General features: G+C 40.6%; 2 protein-coding genes across 2 annotated transcripts; both read left to right on the top strand.

Annotated features, from left to right (window-relative positions):
* Window positions 1-724: 724 nt before the first annotated feature.
* Window positions 725-2,725, top strand: LOC140239692 (uncharacterized). The gene has a single exon (XM_072319516.1). It carries the CDS (start codon window positions 737-739, stop codon window positions 2,723-2,725), a length of 1,989 nt encoding a protein of 662 aa, XP_072175617.1. The 5' UTR covers window positions 725-736.
* A 570-nt stretch (window positions 2,726-3,295) lies between these two features.
* On the top strand, window positions 3,296-19,488 carry LOC140239995 (sorting nexin-19-like). The gene is made up of 9 exons (XM_072319803.1): window positions 3,296-3,477; window positions 4,192-4,342; window positions 5,173-5,270; window positions 9,041-9,160; window positions 10,776-11,069; window positions 13,996-14,321; window positions 15,755-15,942; window positions 17,706-17,793; window positions 19,364-19,488. The coding sequence occupies exons 1-9, from the start codon at window positions 3,430-3,432 to the stop codon at window positions 19,458-19,460; spliced, it is 1,410 nt and encodes a 469-aa protein (XP_072175904.1). The 5' UTR covers window positions 3,296-3,429; the 3' UTR covers window positions 19,461-19,488.
* The last annotated feature ends 492 nt before the right edge of the window (window positions 19,489-19,980 follow it).

The following is a 19,980-nucleotide window of genomic DNA, read 5'->3' as shown; positions in this document are numbered from 1 at the left end:
AGAAATCATTGATATCAAGCGTTCACATTATTTCCGGTAAGATTTTTACAGTGAAAATTCTTGACATCAATAATTAGATATCTTTACATCAAATACAATGTTATCAACTATTTCTTCGTGCTATAGGCCTTAAGTAATATTTGACTGTGTGTGGAAATATATTTTTTGTAAGATCCAATTAAATCATAATGTACAAAAGGACATGTCCTGATACGGATAGTTACATAAGAAACAGCTACCGTAGTTGTCATTAAAAGTGGCTAAGCACGACAAATCAATAGCACGAAATAAGCCACTTAAAAAAGTAATTGTACATCCAGCATGTTATGCAAGGCACTGATGACACAGTCTAGACCTACGATGATAATGTAGGCCTGCCGCCTCAATCAGTGACTTGACGGTAAGTCCATTCGTAGAAGAACGTACACATCTCATCCAGATATGGATTAATGCTATGAAGGCTTGCCATATACGTGTATACAAACCTGCCCTGACCTACAGGGAGTCGGCCCAGTCGATCGAGATCGGAGGGCGGCGTCAGTCGGCGTCGCTAGCGCTACTGTACTCGCTGCGTTGATGTTGGATGGCTAATAGCATTTAACCACGGCGGCGTGCGTGTGTAGGGGAGAACTACGAAGAATCAGGAGAGTGAACTGAGCTCTGATTTACTCTTATTTATCACGGCCATCATGGCATAAGTAAAAGATGCTGGAATGACCGTTTAACAAAGCTAAACATGGAGCTACTGCAGAGCATAAGCGAGAAATTACGCCTCCTTAGAAAGTTTGTTGGAGGTCTCAATACGAGACAGAGGATAATCGCTATCATCTTTGCGCTGGTTTTTGTGTTTGTCTCCATCGTGACGGAGGGGCTGACATGCATGCTAGCATGTGGGACTGCGCTGGGCGTCTGGTCTGCTACGCGGTTGAGAAACAGGCCAGCTGTTTACAGGTGGGACAAATTAATTCCTCTGCTGCCTCACCTGGCCAAAGACAGGCCTCTGTATGCAGTAGAACAATCTGGCTATGGTCAAGGAGTGGATCGTGCTGTCGATGATGATGCGCCAACCATTCTCCAAGATGAGATTGCCGAATACATTCGCTTAATGATGAGAGATTTTGTCATGGAGTGGTATCGTCTGCTGAGTGACGACGATCAGTTTTCTCATAATGTTTTCATCCACTTCAAGGCCCTGGTCAAGAATGGCAGTGTTCGTATGTCTTCTGTTAATAAGACTAAGAGACACTTTGTCTGCAGCCTTTTGCATGAACTTCGCGCCCATGTTGATATTTACAGGCGACTTCAAACCAGTCGATCCAGACTGGTAAAGCGGTCGAATCATTCCATAGTGTCCATCTATGAAACCTTTGCGATCCTGCACCCCGCAGTGCAGAACGCGGAATCCGAAAAGAGCTACCTCTCTCAGATGGCCAATTGCCTCATTTTAGCGCTCTTACCTCCAGACGTTATATCTTGCTCTACTCTGGTGCTCCTCCTGCAAGATTTCTTGATGAGCAATGTTCTGCAACCTTTAGTTGATCTTGTGTCTGACCCAGATTTTGTGAATGAAGTCTTCATTCTACTCCTGACTGATGAGCCATTACTACATCATGTAGATCAAGATCAGCCTCAAAACAAGAGCTCCTCGAGTGATGGGAAGAATGATGGTAAGGCAGCATGTGAAGATGGTTGTGATGTTGGTAATAAAAATGTATTCGGGGCTCTTTCTGTCACAGACCTTTGCCAGATTCAGCAAGCCGAGAAGAGCAACATGATCGATGAAATTCCATCATCTGAAGCACGAGAGAGAGGCGAGGGGAGTGATTTTGATTCCTGTAGCAGTAGAGCTGACACTGATGGGAAAAAGTTACTGGAATCCAGTGAGCAAAATGTACCCCAAGCTGAGTCCAAAGATCATCTACAAGTTGTAGAGGGAGCAAAAAGCTTATTTCAAGAGACACAAGTGAAAAATGAAGCCTGCATCAACCCCTCACAAGAAGTGAAATCTCCGAGGATGTGTGTAGACAATCTAGGTTCTGATTCCGAGTTCACTCACCTGGCGACAGTGCCAATGACAATGATGGAACCTAGCGTGCCAATTGTTAAGGCAGATATAATTGGCATTGATGCTCACACATCGAGTCAAGGTGTCGAAGAGTCGCTGGACGTTACATCTACGCAAGAGCAGGATTTGAACGTCGAGGCAGAGTCAAATGGGAAGTCAGCGCAACAACTCAGATGTCACAGACGAGCAGCCTCAACAGGTTCCAATATATTCCACCTGGAAAGCACCATCTCTGGACAGGCGAGCTCATCCGGGTCTGCCTGTGGTGTTGCTGAGAACATCGTGGATACTGATTGCTCCGCGATGGTAACCAAGACGACAAAGTGTGAGGGGATGAGGTCGTGTTTCAGTGCGGACTGCCTCACCCAGTTGGATGGGGGCGTTGCCCTCACTCCCTCAAAGGAAAATCCATCTGCTTTGGTCCAAAGTATTCCAAAGAGCTCAATCGCAGGCTCCTGCTCATCCATTTCTGATTCTGAATATGTAGTGCCCCCCAAAGTGCAATTCCTCATGGAAGATACTGACATGTCTCCAGAGGAGACTATAGGCCAACAGGAAGTGAAATCAACCCCATCAGGTGAACTTTCCAGTGACACAGCAGAGGATGATGGTCAAGCAACTCAAACAGAAGCGAGCTCTTCAGCGCTGTCAGCAAAGTAAGAATCACCTTTGATTTAAAAAGCATTTTGAAAAGGGCTACTAAGGCCCTGAGGGATAATGTCATGTTTCATGAAATCCATCTGTAATAGCCACAGATCAGTAAGGCATGATGGGAATGTTTTGACCATGAAAATACATTTTCCCAAAAAGAAAATATTTACGATACAAGTTAAAATGTCTAATCTTGTTGCTGTATCTCTTCTCTATTTTCCATATACAATACACGGTGTGCAGTTATGCATTCAAAATTTACATAATCAACCAGAGGTCTAGACTTAAAAATGATGTAAATTTTTGCTGCTGAGTTTAGATATTTACTGTAGTTCAAATTGCCTTTACACACTTGAAAATTGCTAGCCCAACCTTCCCCTTTCCTGATGTGTGAAGTTAAAGTTAAAGGCATGCTGGTAAGTGATAGTACAAATTAGTTTTAGCAGTGAGTTGATACATTCTTGCAACTAGTATAGAAATTGTGTACATTTGTAGAGTGATGATGGAAAATGATACATTTTAGTCATAAGTTAATGATTCTCTCTGACTTAAATCATACCCACAGACCTCTAACTCTGCTCAGAAGCAAGACTGAGCCTGCTCTCCTCAACAAGCCACCCCACCCCAAGGTAGCCCAGTCTCCTGGGGGAGAGATACCCCGAGAGTGGGCCTCGTGGAGGATAGCCGACCTGTGCATCCCGACCACTAGCTGGATGGGGGATCCCAGCGGGAAGAAGCCCATTGTGTTTTTCATCATAAATGTGAGAGTGAATCCAGCATACAGTCATATATTGCTGTATTGCTCAGATGATCTGTAAACCTACAGTATGAGTTGCAACTCATGTATCAACCATTAACCCATCGAGGATGGACTGATTTTGCTACAACATGCATTTCCCATAGACTCCTGCCTGAGTATACTCGGGACTCGTCCTCAACGGGTTAACAAGCACTGGTAGAGCACATTGGAACCTGTGTCCTGTGGCTAGAATAGCACTTGACTGACTTAAAGTCAACTTGCTTATCAGAGCTTTTTGTCATTTATAACACAACATTGTCATTCTGATGTCAGTCAGCTTGACATATAGGCTTTGAGTTTTAAACATAATTTCCAAGGCTAAATCAGAAATATGAGTGTGTATACAATGTACATGTTCCAATCACCTGGTGCAGCTTTTCATAAACTGTGCTATTCTCTGCTTAGCAATGACTTGTTCATTGCAAGAATTTAGTATCAAGCTCAAACTGTGATGAGTTTCATTTATGAAAAATGTAAGTTTTACAATATACATCATAACTGAATGAAAAGTCATTCTTTCATCCAAATTAAATTTTCTGCACCCTGATAATCTCTTTTTCAGGACCCTTCTGCACAACAGAATGTGTGTTACTTTTCTGAATTGCTACATATCTGAAATACTTGTACTTGACTAGCATGTTATATGTTCTGTTTTTGTCTTTATACCTGTCCATAGTACACCCTGCTGAAGAAACCGATCATGTCAGATGATTTGGATGTCACCTACACCAGTACGACCAAGCAGGAGGTGAGGAGACGCTACAGAGAGTTTGTCAACTTACATGCCAGGATCAACAATAATCCTCTACTCCGGCGACACCTGAAAGGTATCGATGCGTAATACCCCTGACACCTACTATTACACGTGTAATACCCACGAGAGGTACAAAGTATATTACAACTGTATTACCTCTGATAGGTATATTACACGTGTAGTACCAATACCCCGAAAGGAGTTGTATTAATACGCCTGAACAGTACTGGTGTATTGCACATGTACATCGTTAATACTTTACGATACCTCTTTGTCATTTCAGCATGAGCTTTTTTTTTTTTTTTTGGTAGTATTGAAATGTTAAATTCAAATTGCCAGAGTTGAAAAGTATTGCACACGTCACTCGGTTTACATGTACCTCATTGAAATAGTTCATCAATTTGAGAATAATCGTGTGGATTGTGATGTGGGTCAGATTATGTGCACAAGACTCTGAAAAATTTGTATAACACTGTAAGAAATGACTTTCCCAAAAGGGGAAACAATGTAGCTGTTTCGCCAACAGACTGCACGTATGTTCTATCAATGCTGTAGTGGCAAGTTGAGTCAGAGACTTGCTAAAGAAACTGGGTTCCATTCTGAAGCAGTATATCTTGCCATTTATTTAAAAACATTATTCTGCAGGAGGGAAACTAAGAAAAATAAAATCCTTTCCCAATATTATTTACCTAGATAAGGTATAGAAAATGTGTAAAAATTTGAGATCGCAAGCTTGGACTGATGACTGGGCATTGTCATCAATTCAATATCATCGTTGGATTAAAGTAAAGTAAGTACAACAAAGTAAAAGAAAGTGCCAGGGCTGTACATGGGCAGCCTCTATAGATGATCGGTCATTAATGCTGAAATCCTACCATTCCACTTTTCTCCATCACGTGTCAGGTCTCAAGAATGTGCCCAAACAGTCTGTGCTGCCGCTGGCGAGACCGGGGGCAGCCGCCGAGGAACAAAAACGAGTGTCCCTTGAGAGCTACCTCATGGTGAGTTTGTTTGTTTGTTTGTTTGTTTTGTTGTTGTTGTTGTTTTTTTTTTTTTGGGGGGGGGGAAGGGGGTTACTTTGTGGTGCAGCCTCGTAAACATGTGCAGTACACTGTATGTATAGTATGCCGGCATTGCATGTAATGCAATGCCCAGCTTGTTCGTTATATTATACAGCGCCTTTAAATAGATTCTTGTGATCTGATCGGTAGATTGTTTATTGCGTGACATGTACGATGTAGTTGAAAGTACCATTGCAAGCTGTTTCTGTTTACTTTTGTTCGAGCAAAAATGGAAAGCACACAGCCGACATCAAAAACTTAACATCGATTCCTGTGATGAACTTATGATCATATCATACTCTTTGTCTCCCCTATGCCTCTAGTGTCACAATATATTATACCTTTGCCGCATGCTCACAGTCAATCACAAGCAGCACACTCAACACTCACTTTTGCTGTCAATAACTTCAACAGATCGCTTTTATTAGGGTACAATTGACTGTGTCTGTCATCCATATGCCTTGAATCAAGCAAAAAAAAAAACCAAAAACAAAAACAAATTCTTGCCATATTCTGTACTAAATTCAAGAATTGATGCGAACCACGGCTATTGATGTCCGAGATGTTATATAAAACAAAGTGCATGGTCTTTACTCACGCAGTGGAACAAGATTTTGCTCTCGTGACCGTGATTTGTATACTAGCAGTTTTCTGTGAAGTACGTGTATTGGAGAAAACTTCCCATTTAGGTTGATGTACAGTACTTCTTAGCTGGTTTTGTAAAATGTAAAATATGTATAGCAAGACATAAAAGTAATATCTACAGCAAAATAATTAGTTCAAAAGAACCCACTCATGATTCTTCTTTCTCGCTCTGTATTGGGCATGTATTGATGGCAAGATAATGTGTGTTCAGAGAGAGTTGTACAACCTTTACATCAGCAGATTTTACTGAAACTGAAAGTGTAAGATTTATCAATATGCCACTTAAGTGGATCCTGAAAAAAAAAAAAAAGAGTTAGATGCACAAGTGGAGTGTGTGGCATTGTGATATCCTGCAGCATAAAGGTCATGTTTCACAGAACAACATGCATTGATATGCAGACACTTTCACATCAAATACCCATCATGCTGAGGTTCAAATAGGGTCAAGTCATTTGTGTTGAATAGGAAAACGCTTCAAAAATTACAGTTCAACAAAAGCACTTTGAGAGTGCAAACTTCCACCAAGTAGCTAATTTCCACCACTGATCTTGTTCTTCCATAGAGATCAGCGATTCCACCCTTGTGCATGCTGAAAATCGTCCGATTTCCCAATATACAACATTACAAATTGTACATCACCTTTTTCTTATGTCGTCAACATCCAGCTGCGCAGCGCACCTCCGTCCTCACCCTAGCAGAAACTAGAGCATGCACTTCAGTGCACTTATATGCAAACCTAAAAAAATGCGCAGCTTGGACTCCCAAGTTCATAGACCCTACCTGCCAAAATATCCTTCATAGAATCCAGCAGAATACCTGGATCACTACCAAAATTGAATCATCTGTTTCTTGTGTCATTCTCAACTTGTTCTGTAAGTTTCATCTAAATCTGTTTTTTAGTTATTTTACACACAAACAAACCAACAATCAAACCAACTAACAAACAACTGCGATGAAGACATTTTACATTCTCCCTAGGCAGAGGTAATTATGTGAAATATATGTCATCCAAATGCTGAAACTACAGTGTAGGCAGAACAAGCTGGTATATCATGTACAATATATCAGGTATTTATAAAGTACTAAGGCTCTGTGTAGAAACCAAGTAAAAAAGGCGATATAAAAGGCGATAGAAAAGTTGTGCATGTCAGGAAAAAAAAATGTTTTTTTTTTTTTTCTTTTTTTTTTGTGCATTATGTTACCCCAGTCAGGTGACATGTTAATGCTGAAGGCATGGAAAAAAATCCAACATGTTGGCCATGTGATAAAACATTCTTTCAGTCAAAGTGACACATTTTCATTCTGAACTTGAACTACATGTAGTTATCTGACTTTGCATGTCTTCGTTATATCAGATAAGAGTAGGCAAACTCTAGGATGACCTCTCACCACAAATGCCTGGATTAGTCACCAGATATCCATTCGGATATGTGATATTGTTATAGTCTAATTCTCCAGACGCAAAACTTCAAAGTGATTTTAACCTTACAAACCAGTTGCACAAACTGTTTAAAACCAGCCACCAAAAAGACAATCATTGTTTACAGGAAACCAGCTCTGAAGGTTCTTCTTCTCTGAAAGGTTAGTGCGACAAAGCGTGTACAGCACACGATTTTCAAACAACGTACAGTAGTAACGTGCTTTATGTATCACACAATTTTGTTAAAATCTAAAACATTGATAAACTTTGAATTAATGACAACTGGTCATGAAAATGACATCTATTTGCTCTTCAAAAGAAAAAACAAAATCAGGAACATAGCTATTCCTTCTTGCAGCCAGTTCTTATTATCAATTTGCAATCTCGTAATTTCTGATGCCTGCTAGTGCAAGTTTACCAGAATACTAAAACAGAATAGAAGACTAACGGGCACAGATGCATGCCTGAACATTCCTGTTTGCTTCTCAAGTATCTGTAAAACACATTAAATAATCTCACATTCATCTGGGGAAATGGGAATTCATCTCATTACAGACACAACAAGTGGACGTGATTCAAGCCCCATGTATTATGTATGTACACACGACTACAGTGTATGTCGTTAAGTCATATTTCAACTCTGATAACAATGAATATTTTGAGAAGAGTGCAGTTGTGGCGGGGAACCCTTGGCATCAGACCAGGGTTTAGCTTGCTCACAGGATAACTGGTCCTCTTCCTGTATTCAAGGTGCCGCTACATGTAGTTGGACTAATGTCCCAGACCTGCACTTTGGAACATAACAGACATTGTTTGCTCAACATATCGGGGAGTGCCTGCCATGTCCGCGTTGTGAAATGATAGTTTCGGTTTTTGTCTTCATTTTTTTCCCCCCTCATGCCCGACTGACAACAATGCTCTTGCAATACCTGGTTCTTGGGGAAATTTGAATGCCCATTGTATTTCTATGTTGGCAGTCATGTATTGTGTCTTTGTGTCTGTGTTGTTTAGCCACTGTATGGCAAGGTACTCCATGTACAGTAGCTTATGTTACCAAGTTTGTTTGTTTGTTTTTTGTTGTTGTCAGCATCCAACAATCCATCTGAACTTGACCTAGTTAAAAAGTTTAGTAGGAAGATCACTCAGGTTCAGCAATATACCACAGGCCAAGAGGAAGGCTATGGTGACACAATCAGGTAGAAGAGCTTGTCAGGTGCAGGAAGTTTCACTGGTTACATCTCAAGAAGTTTGTGGTCACACTGCGCAATCTGTAAAAACAAAGAAAAATACTTGGTAGTGAAACAAAATGTGGTTTCCTGTAGTGTGATCGCACATTATCAGAGGCTTCATGCTTTAGACAAAACTACCTGTGTAGCAAGGAAAATGATGATGTTCTATCTGAATATGTGAAGTTAGCCAGGATGGAAAGAGATATTTAAACACAACATGCAATATTGGAGTAAGAGTGATGACAATGCAGTGTTTATATACACTGTGCTGTAGACTGCACAAGGCAATGTAATTCCTGTATTAAAAGCATACTTTTTATGGTGCATATGGTCCGTTGTTGCATCTACTTTTGTTTTTATTGAGTGGACTCAAAATATTTTTTACCTATTTCCCTTGTAATCTTTGGCATGTCTAGCAATTGCTTGACCGCAGGATACTCCACAACAGCCGAGAGATAGCGGAGTTCCTTGCCATCGATGGCGACGCCCACATTGAGTTCGTCAGGAGACCAAACCAAACTCCCAGAATAGACAAGGTGAGAGGAATGATGTAAACACACATTCAAATAAAAAGAAAAGACACAGACAAAAAAAAAAAACACCTTGTATTTAATTTAGGAATTCCATTAACCTTATGCAAGAGGACACCCATCTGAAGATAGTCCTGGAAATTATGCTTTGATGAGAAATTTGTGAGAGAAATTGGAGTGCCTTAAACATAGAATATTTCTGAAAAAGTCATTGTGTACTTTGAGATATGTTTTAATGTCTCTAAATATTGTGTACAGGTAGTCTTTGCTGAAATTTAACTAAATGTCAGAACTCATTTGGACCTGTATGTTAACAGACATCTGTGCACTACCTCCTGCTTGCTCAAGTTGCAGAGAAGGTAGTTAGATCATACACATTGTCTATCAACCGATTACAGAGGCATCTAACTGGGTTTCATGGATATTACTGTCTTTCCCAAATTGTATCATTACACCTCCACTGCAGGAATGGTAAAAATACTGTGGTTTTTTTCAGTGCCTTTTCGGTCCTCAGAGTACTGCAATGCTCTGCACAGGTTGACATTGCTACAGTTTAAAGGGACTGTACGGTACTGGTTGAGGTGGGGATTCATGTTTTGAACATTCCAAAGTGAGATAATGAAAAGCCTTTTATGAGATATGAAAGAGCATGTAATTTTAAGAAGGATTCAACGTTTATTCGATGAAAATTGGTTTTCAAATGGCTGAGATGTCCAAAAAAGTGCTAATAATAAAAGGCGACATGCCACAACTTTATTAGGATCTCTTTGTTTCACCTTGTTTTTGGATATCTCAGCCATTTCAAAACTGATTTTCATCGAATAAACTTTTGATATCCCTTAGAACTGCATGCTCTTTGACATCTCATAGAGTGGTTTCTGAATATCTTGCAAAACGTTAAAAGCTAAATCCTCACCTCGACCAGAACTGTACACACCCTTTAAAGGTAGGGGATACCTTTTACAGACCTCCCAAAATGCAGCAAAACATTAAATATGAACCTCAGGGGACTTGTTTAGGCCACTGCTGAGAAATTTGGAAGTCAACAGTTATCTACAATTTGAATAATGCACAAAACTTAACTACTCAGTAGTTCTGTGTGTCAGCCACACTTTAGCCTTTTTGTTGCAGTCTTCTGTATTTTCTATCTATAAACACAAATCTAAAAGTATAAGAGCTGATGTAATAACATATAGAGTGTGTGGCAAGAATGTATATAGAAATGTTTGTAAGTTTTGATGAACTTTCTTCACAAAATATACATGATGGACACACATGCAGTGCATGGGTCTGCAAAGGTAGCCTAGTAATGTACTGGAATTTATGTTGAGCCCTGAAAAAAATTCAATTCAAAATCTAACGGTCAATAAAAATGTATTAAATGTTACCTTCCACTTTCAATACTTTATGGGAGTTTCTAAAATGATACTCTCTTCAACATACCACTGTTACTTACACAACTCTTCATTTAAGGCATGCAAATGGGATTCCCTAATGTTGCAGTGTGCCTTGTGTTTTCATTTCTTCACTTGTATGAAAGCTTTTCATTGAACAGGATTGTAGATTTAACACTTGGGATTGGGAAATATAAAGTGTCTTGGTGATTATGGTTTCTCAACAGCTGCTGATCCGGCAAGTGACTGGGTTCGTCGGCCAGCTCAAGACCGCCCTCCCGCCGGCAGTCAAGCCCAAGGTAAATGCACCCCCTCCTGCCCCCCTGCATGCTGCTCCACCCCAGTCCCGATCTGCCAAGCATCAGCGTACAGCCCAGTCACGTGACCGCTGCAATTCAATTGCAGAGAAGCAGACGGGGCTGCCCGCTCTCGACCAACGGCCCCTCGGCGAAGATGAGTGGGACATGGGTGTGGTGGACAGTTCGAGCGACAGACTTCTTGGTGTGGATGAAATCAAAGAGGTATTACAAATATATCTGGAAGATACTGTAAGATATTAAGTATCCATAGGCAGTGGCTCGTGTTCTGGTAGATCTGTTGTGGTTGTTTGTCTTTGTCAAAGCATTCCTTGAATGCTCCATTTACACTCTGTTCATATGTCTGTGTGGCATTCTAGTAGCACCATCTTTTCCTTTAAATCGACTGGTTGTGCATCATCCTGACCAAATGTGCAATTATCGTGCTATGCCTATGTTTGTGTTAATGTACAGCTGCCAACTGTCACACAATCAGCGCGAGACTCGCGCAATTCACCAGATTTTAACTGTCTCACTCTGATGAAAGAATTCTCATGCTGAACCCCCAAAACAAAAAGTTAATTAAAAAAAAAAAGAAATGCCTCCAAAATCCTTGGACAATCCGAACATTCAATATGCCCAAAGCCCAAAGGCACACTCTATGTACACTGTACGTGTGGAAAATATTGCTAAAGCAGTGCTGCACACTGGCACTAATCCGATGGTCCTTGACTAGCAAAAATAACTGTCAGACCAGTAACTTTTTCAGGAATGGACAAGTAAAACATGGAAAAACTAGGTACAGACAGACCGGTCGGACCAGTAGAAAAAATTGGTTAGTTTGCAGTCCTGACTGAAGTTACAGAATGTACCAAATAAGAAATTCCACCATTTGGAAATGTAAGATTGTCAAAGCTCCCTACAGTGAAAAGAAGGGGGGGGGGGGGAGGGGAGACAAACCCTCACTTGAAATTGACAGCCCTGCAAATATTGATGCCCTTTTTCAAAAGTCCAAGGTCCAGTACATGCAATATGTTTTTCTCTGTGATTTATGTGTAAGAGACGTCAGGTCATGTTTGTGGTTGAGGACAATGGTAGCAGTTTCCAATCCAGGAGACCAGCCTCTCCCTGGGGCGCTCAGTTTGTGGTTGCAATAAGCTGGTGAAGTTGAGTATCACTTAGACTTTGAACCTGTAGGGCCATTAAAGTAGCCACTAATTACACTATTGTACAGTGAATTAACAAGTGGGTGTTTTAATGCTGCCGTGCTATGGCAAAAGGTCGGAAATGACATGCCATCTAAAATCTGAAGGTGAATGTGAATCTGAACGTGCTGGGGCAAGTCCAATCCATATACATTAAATCATATGGATTGGACTTGCCCCAGCACGTTTTGCCCATATGCCAAGGTTTGTTCAAAGGTGTTGTAATGTTGCACCAATATTGTTTAATAATACCCTTATGCATTTTGCTCATTTATGATGAAAGACTCACTTTTTTTTTCACTTGCTTTCTTTTGCCATAGTAGGAAGATTAGCATTGCATGTTCCCAGCAAACAATTTATCAATGATATAAAACTCTTCTTTCCCAGTCTCAATTACTACTCTGTGAGGAAATGACAAAATTTTATTTCTTTCAATTATGTTTGAATATTTAGGCAAAATTGCTGCTTTACCATTTTTTCAAATTACTTTTTTTGATTGGCGTGATCTTTAACCATGTGGATTTGTATAGTCAACACAACAAAGTTGGAGAAGATTCTCTTAAAATGATCCTTTATGACCAAAGCTGTAGGCCTACTGGGACATTATGTACATTCACATACATGTGTACAATAATGAAGTGTTACTTGCAGTGACCAAGTGACTTACATCAGGCAGACTGTAAGGCCCGTAATTCACAAAGGTGGTACAAATGGTACTATGGTCTAAACCATGGAGTGCCAAGTGTCGCATGGAATATTTTGTTACGAAATCAGTCATTTCGTTGATGAAATCATTATTTTGTAACGAAATGACAACATTTTGTAACCACTCATGAACATTTTGTCCACAAAATGTGACCCTGCACCTCAAAACAAACAAAAAGTCGCCAGACATGAATTTTTAGTTCAGACCATATTCTGAAAGAGCAGACTTTAAGCTTTAAAATGATGTATAACTCAAATCAAATGAACTCTCCTAACCTATGTAAATATTGGATGAAAGCACAAACTCAGGAAAAGTGGGAACTGAGAAAAGAGGCTCTGAAGTACAGTATCTATTCAAGCGCTTTAAATCTTTACCAAGCCGTGCTGGCTGTGCGATGAATGGGACAAAAAAAACAAAACAAAACCAGGAAGTAAACCACCAGAGTAACAACAATGAAGGGATTATCAGATTAAATTGAAATTAAGCATGCCTCATTAACACATTCTGTCCATAATCAATGCCAACTTTCAAAGCAGTATCACTATCCTTTCAAAAGTTATTAGAGTTGAAGGTGAAGAGTGTGGACAAGGTTTTTCAGAAATGAAAAAGGGATTCTAAAGACACACCTAATCACACTGTTCTACCAAAAATGTCCGAGATAAACTGCTAAAAAAGCACACTTTCCTGCCCGTTTTATGATACCAAATTTTAGCATAATGTAAAAGAAGACCCGCTCTGTCAGAAAATATGAAAAAGTCAAGTTCGGCTAGGTTGACCGATTTCACTTATTTTCAGTCTCACGCAAGATCATTGTGTGCGACTTTATGTTCGTTTTGAGGTGCACAGTCACAAATGATAATTTTGTTAAAGAAACGGTCATTTTGTCGACGAAATGACCAATTTCGTAACAAAATATTCCGTGCGACAATTGGTGATCCATGGTTTTTGTCCATGGTTTAAACCATGGTTTCATTTGTACCACCTTCGTGAATTCGGGCCTAAAAGTATAAAACTGGCAAAAATTAGGTCGGACTCCACTCGTGAGAGGGCCATCTCTCATAGTTGTTTGACATCGCGTGTAAAATACACGTCAGTTCAGTTACAGGCTACTGAAAAAGATGAAGCAAGGGTTATCAGAAAAAGCAGCAATTACTTTTTTTTTTTTTGCTGTATTTGGTACTATTTTTCACAAAATACTGCAGGACTCATGGAAAGTGTTCTCTTTGCTCTGTGTTCCTAGTCCCACATACAGAAAGCCATGCGGCTGCTAGTAGCGGAGAAGCACCTAGAGCTGGCCCAGTCTGCCCCACTATCCCCGAACCTGGAGAGTGAGAAGACGTTCCTTGGGCCGCGATCAGCCGGCGACGGCTCCGACGCCCCCGACGCCCTGCCCAGGGAGGAGGGGGCAGCGACAAAGGAAGGGGGCAAGCCGGGGGCTGGAAATGTCGCCCTCTACCAGGCAGTGTATGGGGTGCTGAGCGAAGCCCTTTTGACTCAGCAGAGCTTCATTCTGGACAAGAACATGCAGAAGGCATTACAAGTTGGGATTGGAGGGCTGATTGATAGGTGAGTAGCGAGTAGCCACTAGAGGTCGGTTCTTGGGAAAATGCTGATTTTTTTTCCCTGTATCAATTCTTTGAAACATGCCAAGTAAAGCATTTCAGAGTATTTAAAGGACAAGTTCACTTTCATATCACAAACTATTGTAGTCTCCTCGGTAATGCAGCGATAGTTGCACCAACATTTCAAATATTCATAACTTTTGAATGGATTATCTGATATTCCTCAAATTTTCACTGATGTGTTCTACTAATAATGCGGCATTCACTCAATCCACACATACCATATACATGTATGAAGGTGAACTTGTCCTTGAATGGAACCGTGTATTAGTTTTGTCCTCTGCATGTTTGTGGTGCATCAGTATGTGATGAGGCATCACAAAAGCAGCAAAAAGTTGCAAGCCCCGATTTTACACGAGGACTAAAACTAGGGGCCCGTTGCATAAAAGTTACTATTATGGTAACTTTGCCATCCAATGGTAACTTCCATGGAATTCTTGATTTTGATTGGCTGTTGAGTACTGTTGCCATGGTAGTTACCATTGGATGGCAAAGTTACCATAATGGTAACTTTTATGCAACGGGCCGTAGGTGAAGTGGGTTGCCCTGGTAAGTTTGTAGTCTTTCATATTTTCTGAAAGAGCCATTCTTTTTCTATACTGTATGTGATTCAAAAGTTTGGGATCATTATAAAATGAATAGGAAATTGTCTATTGATTCCTCTGCTCTGGAGAACTAATATCAAAGTGTGCACCACTCATCACATTTTCACTCCAGTTTATAGATCCATATATCTGTGGGAGGATTTTTTTAAGTACTGTCGAAACCATTACTGCAACCTCATTGACGAACCATTTCTTCCTATATGTTGTAAAAATGGAGTCTAGGGCGGTTACCCCCTGGGCAATTACCCCGGACCCTTCCCCTGGCCCTAATCCTAATCCTAATCCTGAACCTAATCCTAACCCTAACCCAAACTCCTAACCCTAAACCTAACCCTACCCCTAATCTTTACTCTAACCTTACCACTAACCAGTATTTAACCGGGGGGTAATTGCCCTCTGGGGGTAATTGCCCTGGTACGATATGGAATAGGGATTTGTTCTGCATACCACAGTTACTCTAAGACTCGTGGTGGAATTTAAAGTAGCTTTTCTGTCAGTTAACACCATGTGGGATGACTTTTGCTGTCATGATGTGATGATTATCAGGCTTTAGATGTTTCCATGAGCTTGCTTGAGCTTGGATTTTGTGTTGATTTTTTTAACCCGTTGAGGACGGTTTGATTTTGCTACAACACGCATTTCCCATAGACGCCTGCCTCAGTATGCTCAGAACTCATCCTCAACGGGTTAAGCACCATCATGTATACTAAAATATGTGCGTTTGTGGTGTCCTCCTCCCCCTCTCCCACCCCACCCCCATACCTCCTCCCAGGTGGTTAGAAAATGAGATAGGCCTTCTCTTCACCGAGGCCCAGTGGGGCTATTACCTCTCGCTGCTCCGAGAACTCTTCTGGCCTGGTGGGGTGTGGCGGCCCAAGGAGCGCGAGAGCAAGTCGGCGGAGGAGATGCTCCAGACCAAGCGTGAGGCCCTGCATGAGCTCACCCACAACGCTGTGTCAGGTACGATGCTATTACTGTTTTCTTTTTGAAGCCAGGCAACATTTTGTACAATAACAACAACAACAACAACAACAACACCAACAACAACGCCAACACCAACACCAACAACACCAACACTACCACCACCAACGACAACAATAACAATAACAACACCAACACCAACAACACCAATACCACTACCAACAATAACAACAACAGTGACAATGTTTGACATTGCTTTACCTCATTACTGTATCTCCTTTCGTGGACATTGTAAAGCCAATCAACATATGACAGAAAAGGACAATGCTAAAACAGGACCATTCCTTAGTGAGGAACAATTTTATGTCATCTCATGCTATCTGTAACAAACGTGATATTCATGTCTCCAGTCCACAGATTATGTGTGCAATAGGTCATAAGGCATCACTTTATTTGTCTTACTGATTGTGACCATGCACCACAAAACGAACAAAAAGTCGCACACACTGATATTGCGTGAGAACTGAAAATAAGTGAATTTGGTCAACCTAGCCGATCTTGACTTTTTCATATTTCCTGAAAGAGCAAGTCTTCTTTAACATTATGCTAAAATTTGGGATCATAAAACGGGAAAGAAAGTGTGTTTTTTAGCAGTTTATCTCGAACATTTTTGGTAGAATAGTGTGATTAGGTGTGTTTATAGAGTCCCCTTTTCATTTCTGAAAAACCCTGTACACACTCTTCACTTTCAACTCTAATAACTTTTGAAAGGATAATGCTACTGCTTTGAAAGTTGGCATTAATTAAGGACATAATGTGTTAATGAGGCATGCTCAATTTCAGTTTAATCTGACAATCTCTTCATTGTTGTTACTCTGGTGGTTTACTTCCTGTATTTTTGTCCCATTCATCGCACTGCCAGCACGTCTTGGTAAAGATTAAGCGCTTGAATAGACACTGACTGTACTTCAGAGCCTCTTTTCTCAGTTCACACTTTTCCTGAGTTTGTACTTTCTTTCCAGTATTTGGTGAGGAGAGTCCATTTGATTCGAGTTATACATCATTTTAAAGCTTAAAGTCTGCTCTTTCAGAATATGGACTTAACTAAAAATTCATGTCTGGCGACTTTATGTTTGTTTTGTGGTGCAAAGTCACAATTGATGTCAAGACAACCCCCCCCCCAAAAAAAAACAAACAAACAAACAAACAAACAAAAAAAACAAACATCATTTTGTCTTTAGTTTCTCTACTCTTGGATCACAAGCCAAAACGGCCATTGTTCAAGATATAAAACTCTTACCCAAAGAATATCAGCTGATTACTCAGACAGGGAACCCTCATTATAATTAAGATTTTAAAAACCATGATAATTACATGTACCTTGTTATATAAGTTTTTTCGCTGTATAATCAGGGTACAAAAGCAAAGAAATAGTAAGAGTTTTGTGAGGCAAAATAATCTTGTTATAAGAAGGTTTTGCTTACCCTCACTATTATGAGGTTTGGCTCTGGTTATGTGAGAGAAGGTGCTCAATTTGTAGTTGGTAGCCGCTATAATTATGCAAGGAAATCTTTCCCACTGGAGATGAATAACAGTAGGTCGCCTCTTGTTGCAAGAGACACACAGCACACAAGAGGGAAGGTCTAAAAGTATTAATATATTGTAGAGATGGTCTTGAGCTTTGAATGTATGTTGTCTCCTCGTGTGGGGGTTGGTGGCTGCTGCAGACAGGTAGCCACTATTACAGGTTTGACCATATTGGCATAAGTTGTCCCATTCCCTTTTTCCACATTGTTTGCTAGTTGGCCTGAGCCTGCTGATAGGGGAGGAGGACCTGACAAAAGGTGTGTCTTTGGTGCTGGACTCCCTACAAGATGCAGAACTCAACAAGTGAGTGAGATAGATGACAGTCTATAGGAATATGATTCAGCGTGCCATACCCCAGGGTACCGTGTTGTGTAGCATTATCTCGTGTCCATTATCATACAGTTGTGCAATGTTGTCATGGCAACTATTTTCTCATCAGCAGCAGCGGCGTAGATCAGCACGACAATAATGACCCCAATGCCAATTTTCCTTGCAAACCTGATAAAATCATTACTTGCAGTAACATGCACAATAATATTAAACCATGAAGATTACAACAGAGCACATAAATGAGAAAAAAAAAGTTATAATTTGCGTGCATTAATTGTTGCATATTAACAAACAAGAAAACATTTTTGGGCATAATAATAGTAAAGATTATTTGTACACATTTTTTGGTAGCCCAGGGTATAGCGCTGGAAAAAAAAAAGATAATTGGACAAAATGGTAAATTTTTATTTGGTACCCCAGGGTACCAAATAAAGTACCAAATACAATGTACTGCATCATATGTACTGGGGTTGGAGGTAATGGGTGCTTCTTAAGCTCTGAATATTCTGTACTTGTTTACACTGATGAAGGGCAATTTGTCAATGCACCCAAGCCCCCTCTCCTTTACTTCTTGAATTTCAATATTTTTTTTCTTTTTCTTCTTCTTTCCTTTGTTTTCTCCCCCCCCCCCCCCGTCTCTCTCTCTCCCTTCTCTCAACATAGTCTCATCTCTCCTCTACTTACCTTTCCTTCGCGGGATTACTCGTCCTTTCTCCATTGATTCCGCATCCCATAGTCCACATTGTCGCCGACTTCGTTCTTCTTTTGGTTTCATGAATCTTCACTTCTCTATCCTATCTCCATGATTTTCCAACATTCAACTCCTCCCTCTTCCTCTTCCCTTCTATTTCATCTTTCTCCTTCTAACGATGTCCGAACATCTTACTTGATTCTCACTCTATTCTTCCTTACCACACTCTCACATGTTCCTTTCTCTACCGTCTCCACTAGTGCAACTTCAACTTCTAGCCCATTACTGTCCCCCACTCTTCACTTTTTGCCCTCCTTACAACCCCCATATGTCGCTTCCCTCTTCAATTCTCCTTTTTCTAGGCTCTTCTGCCAAACAACGATCCGGTTAAGGACTACGTACACATGGTGTCACCGCAAATCTTTCTCCCTCATTTGTCAGTCTGTTGCAATAAAAACGACTCAACTTGGGAATCTTTAATTTGAAATCTGTTGGAAATGGACACTTGAGGAAAAAATGTTGAGAATTGGATGATAATGGAATACATATTTGTTCATGCAGTGCTTGAATCAATGTGAGCTGGATTGTTTGCATGTGCCATTATGTACTTTTTAGTAAAATATTTCACAAACGATAAGTGCTATCACTTTTCCCCCCAAAAAGAAAAGAAAGTAAGTTAGTGCTTTACCACTATGGAGAAGACATACAACACATTTGAGTAACAGAAGAAAAATTTTCATTGTGTAATTTGGGATATCAGTCGACTCCAAAAATCTGCAAAATCAAAAACACAGCAGAATTTTTGTTTGTTTATCTTGTGTAATTCTTACCTGTTTTTCCCTGCTCCCACAGACATCTCGTCTTTACATTCCTGGACCATGCCATGGACCAACTTGTGCCCGAGATCAGCGAACCAAAGTTCCAGGCCCTGCTTGATGCAATGCCATGATGAGTGCTTCCAATGTCTCGTTCCTCACCTGTACCCCGTGCTGTGCTCACGTTGTGTCAGACGTTTTAAACCTTCTAGCTCCTAAACTGCTGACTGCCTCCTTGAAAATCTACCCCTGGCTGGCCTGACGTCAGTGCATTTATGCTGGTGTATGTTTGTTTGTTTGTGTGTTTATGTGTGTGTGTGTGTGTGTGTGCGTGTGTGCGTGTGTGCGTGTGTGTCCCCGCATGGTTCACACCATTCCTGCATATTGTATGAAATATCTTACTTCATTTATTTAGAAGTAGAAGGCTTCATGGTACACCACATATTCTTTCGGGGGTATGTGTGTGGCCTGAAAAGGACCCTCCTATGTTCAATGTTTTGATAAGCACGTTCCTCCCGTTTTCAAGAGAGTTATGCCTACCAAAATGTCGAGAGTGGGTAGACCCTTTTCAGGGCCACACAAAGAAAGAGTACTGTATGTGGTGTATGGTGAAGCCTTCTACTAGTAAATGTTCTACCACCATGGAAACCTTCA

This window comes from Diadema setosum, chromosome 16 (genome assembly GCF_964275005.1).
Source record: "Diadema setosum chromosome 16, eeDiaSeto1, whole genome shotgun sequence".
In the NCBI taxonomy this organism is placed as follows: Eukaryota; Metazoa; Echinodermata; class Echinoidea; order Diadematoida; family Diadematidae; genus Diadema; species Diadema setosum.
The sequence above is the reverse complement of the archived record's forward strand: the minus strand, read 5'-3'. Positions and strand labels throughout refer to the sequence as shown.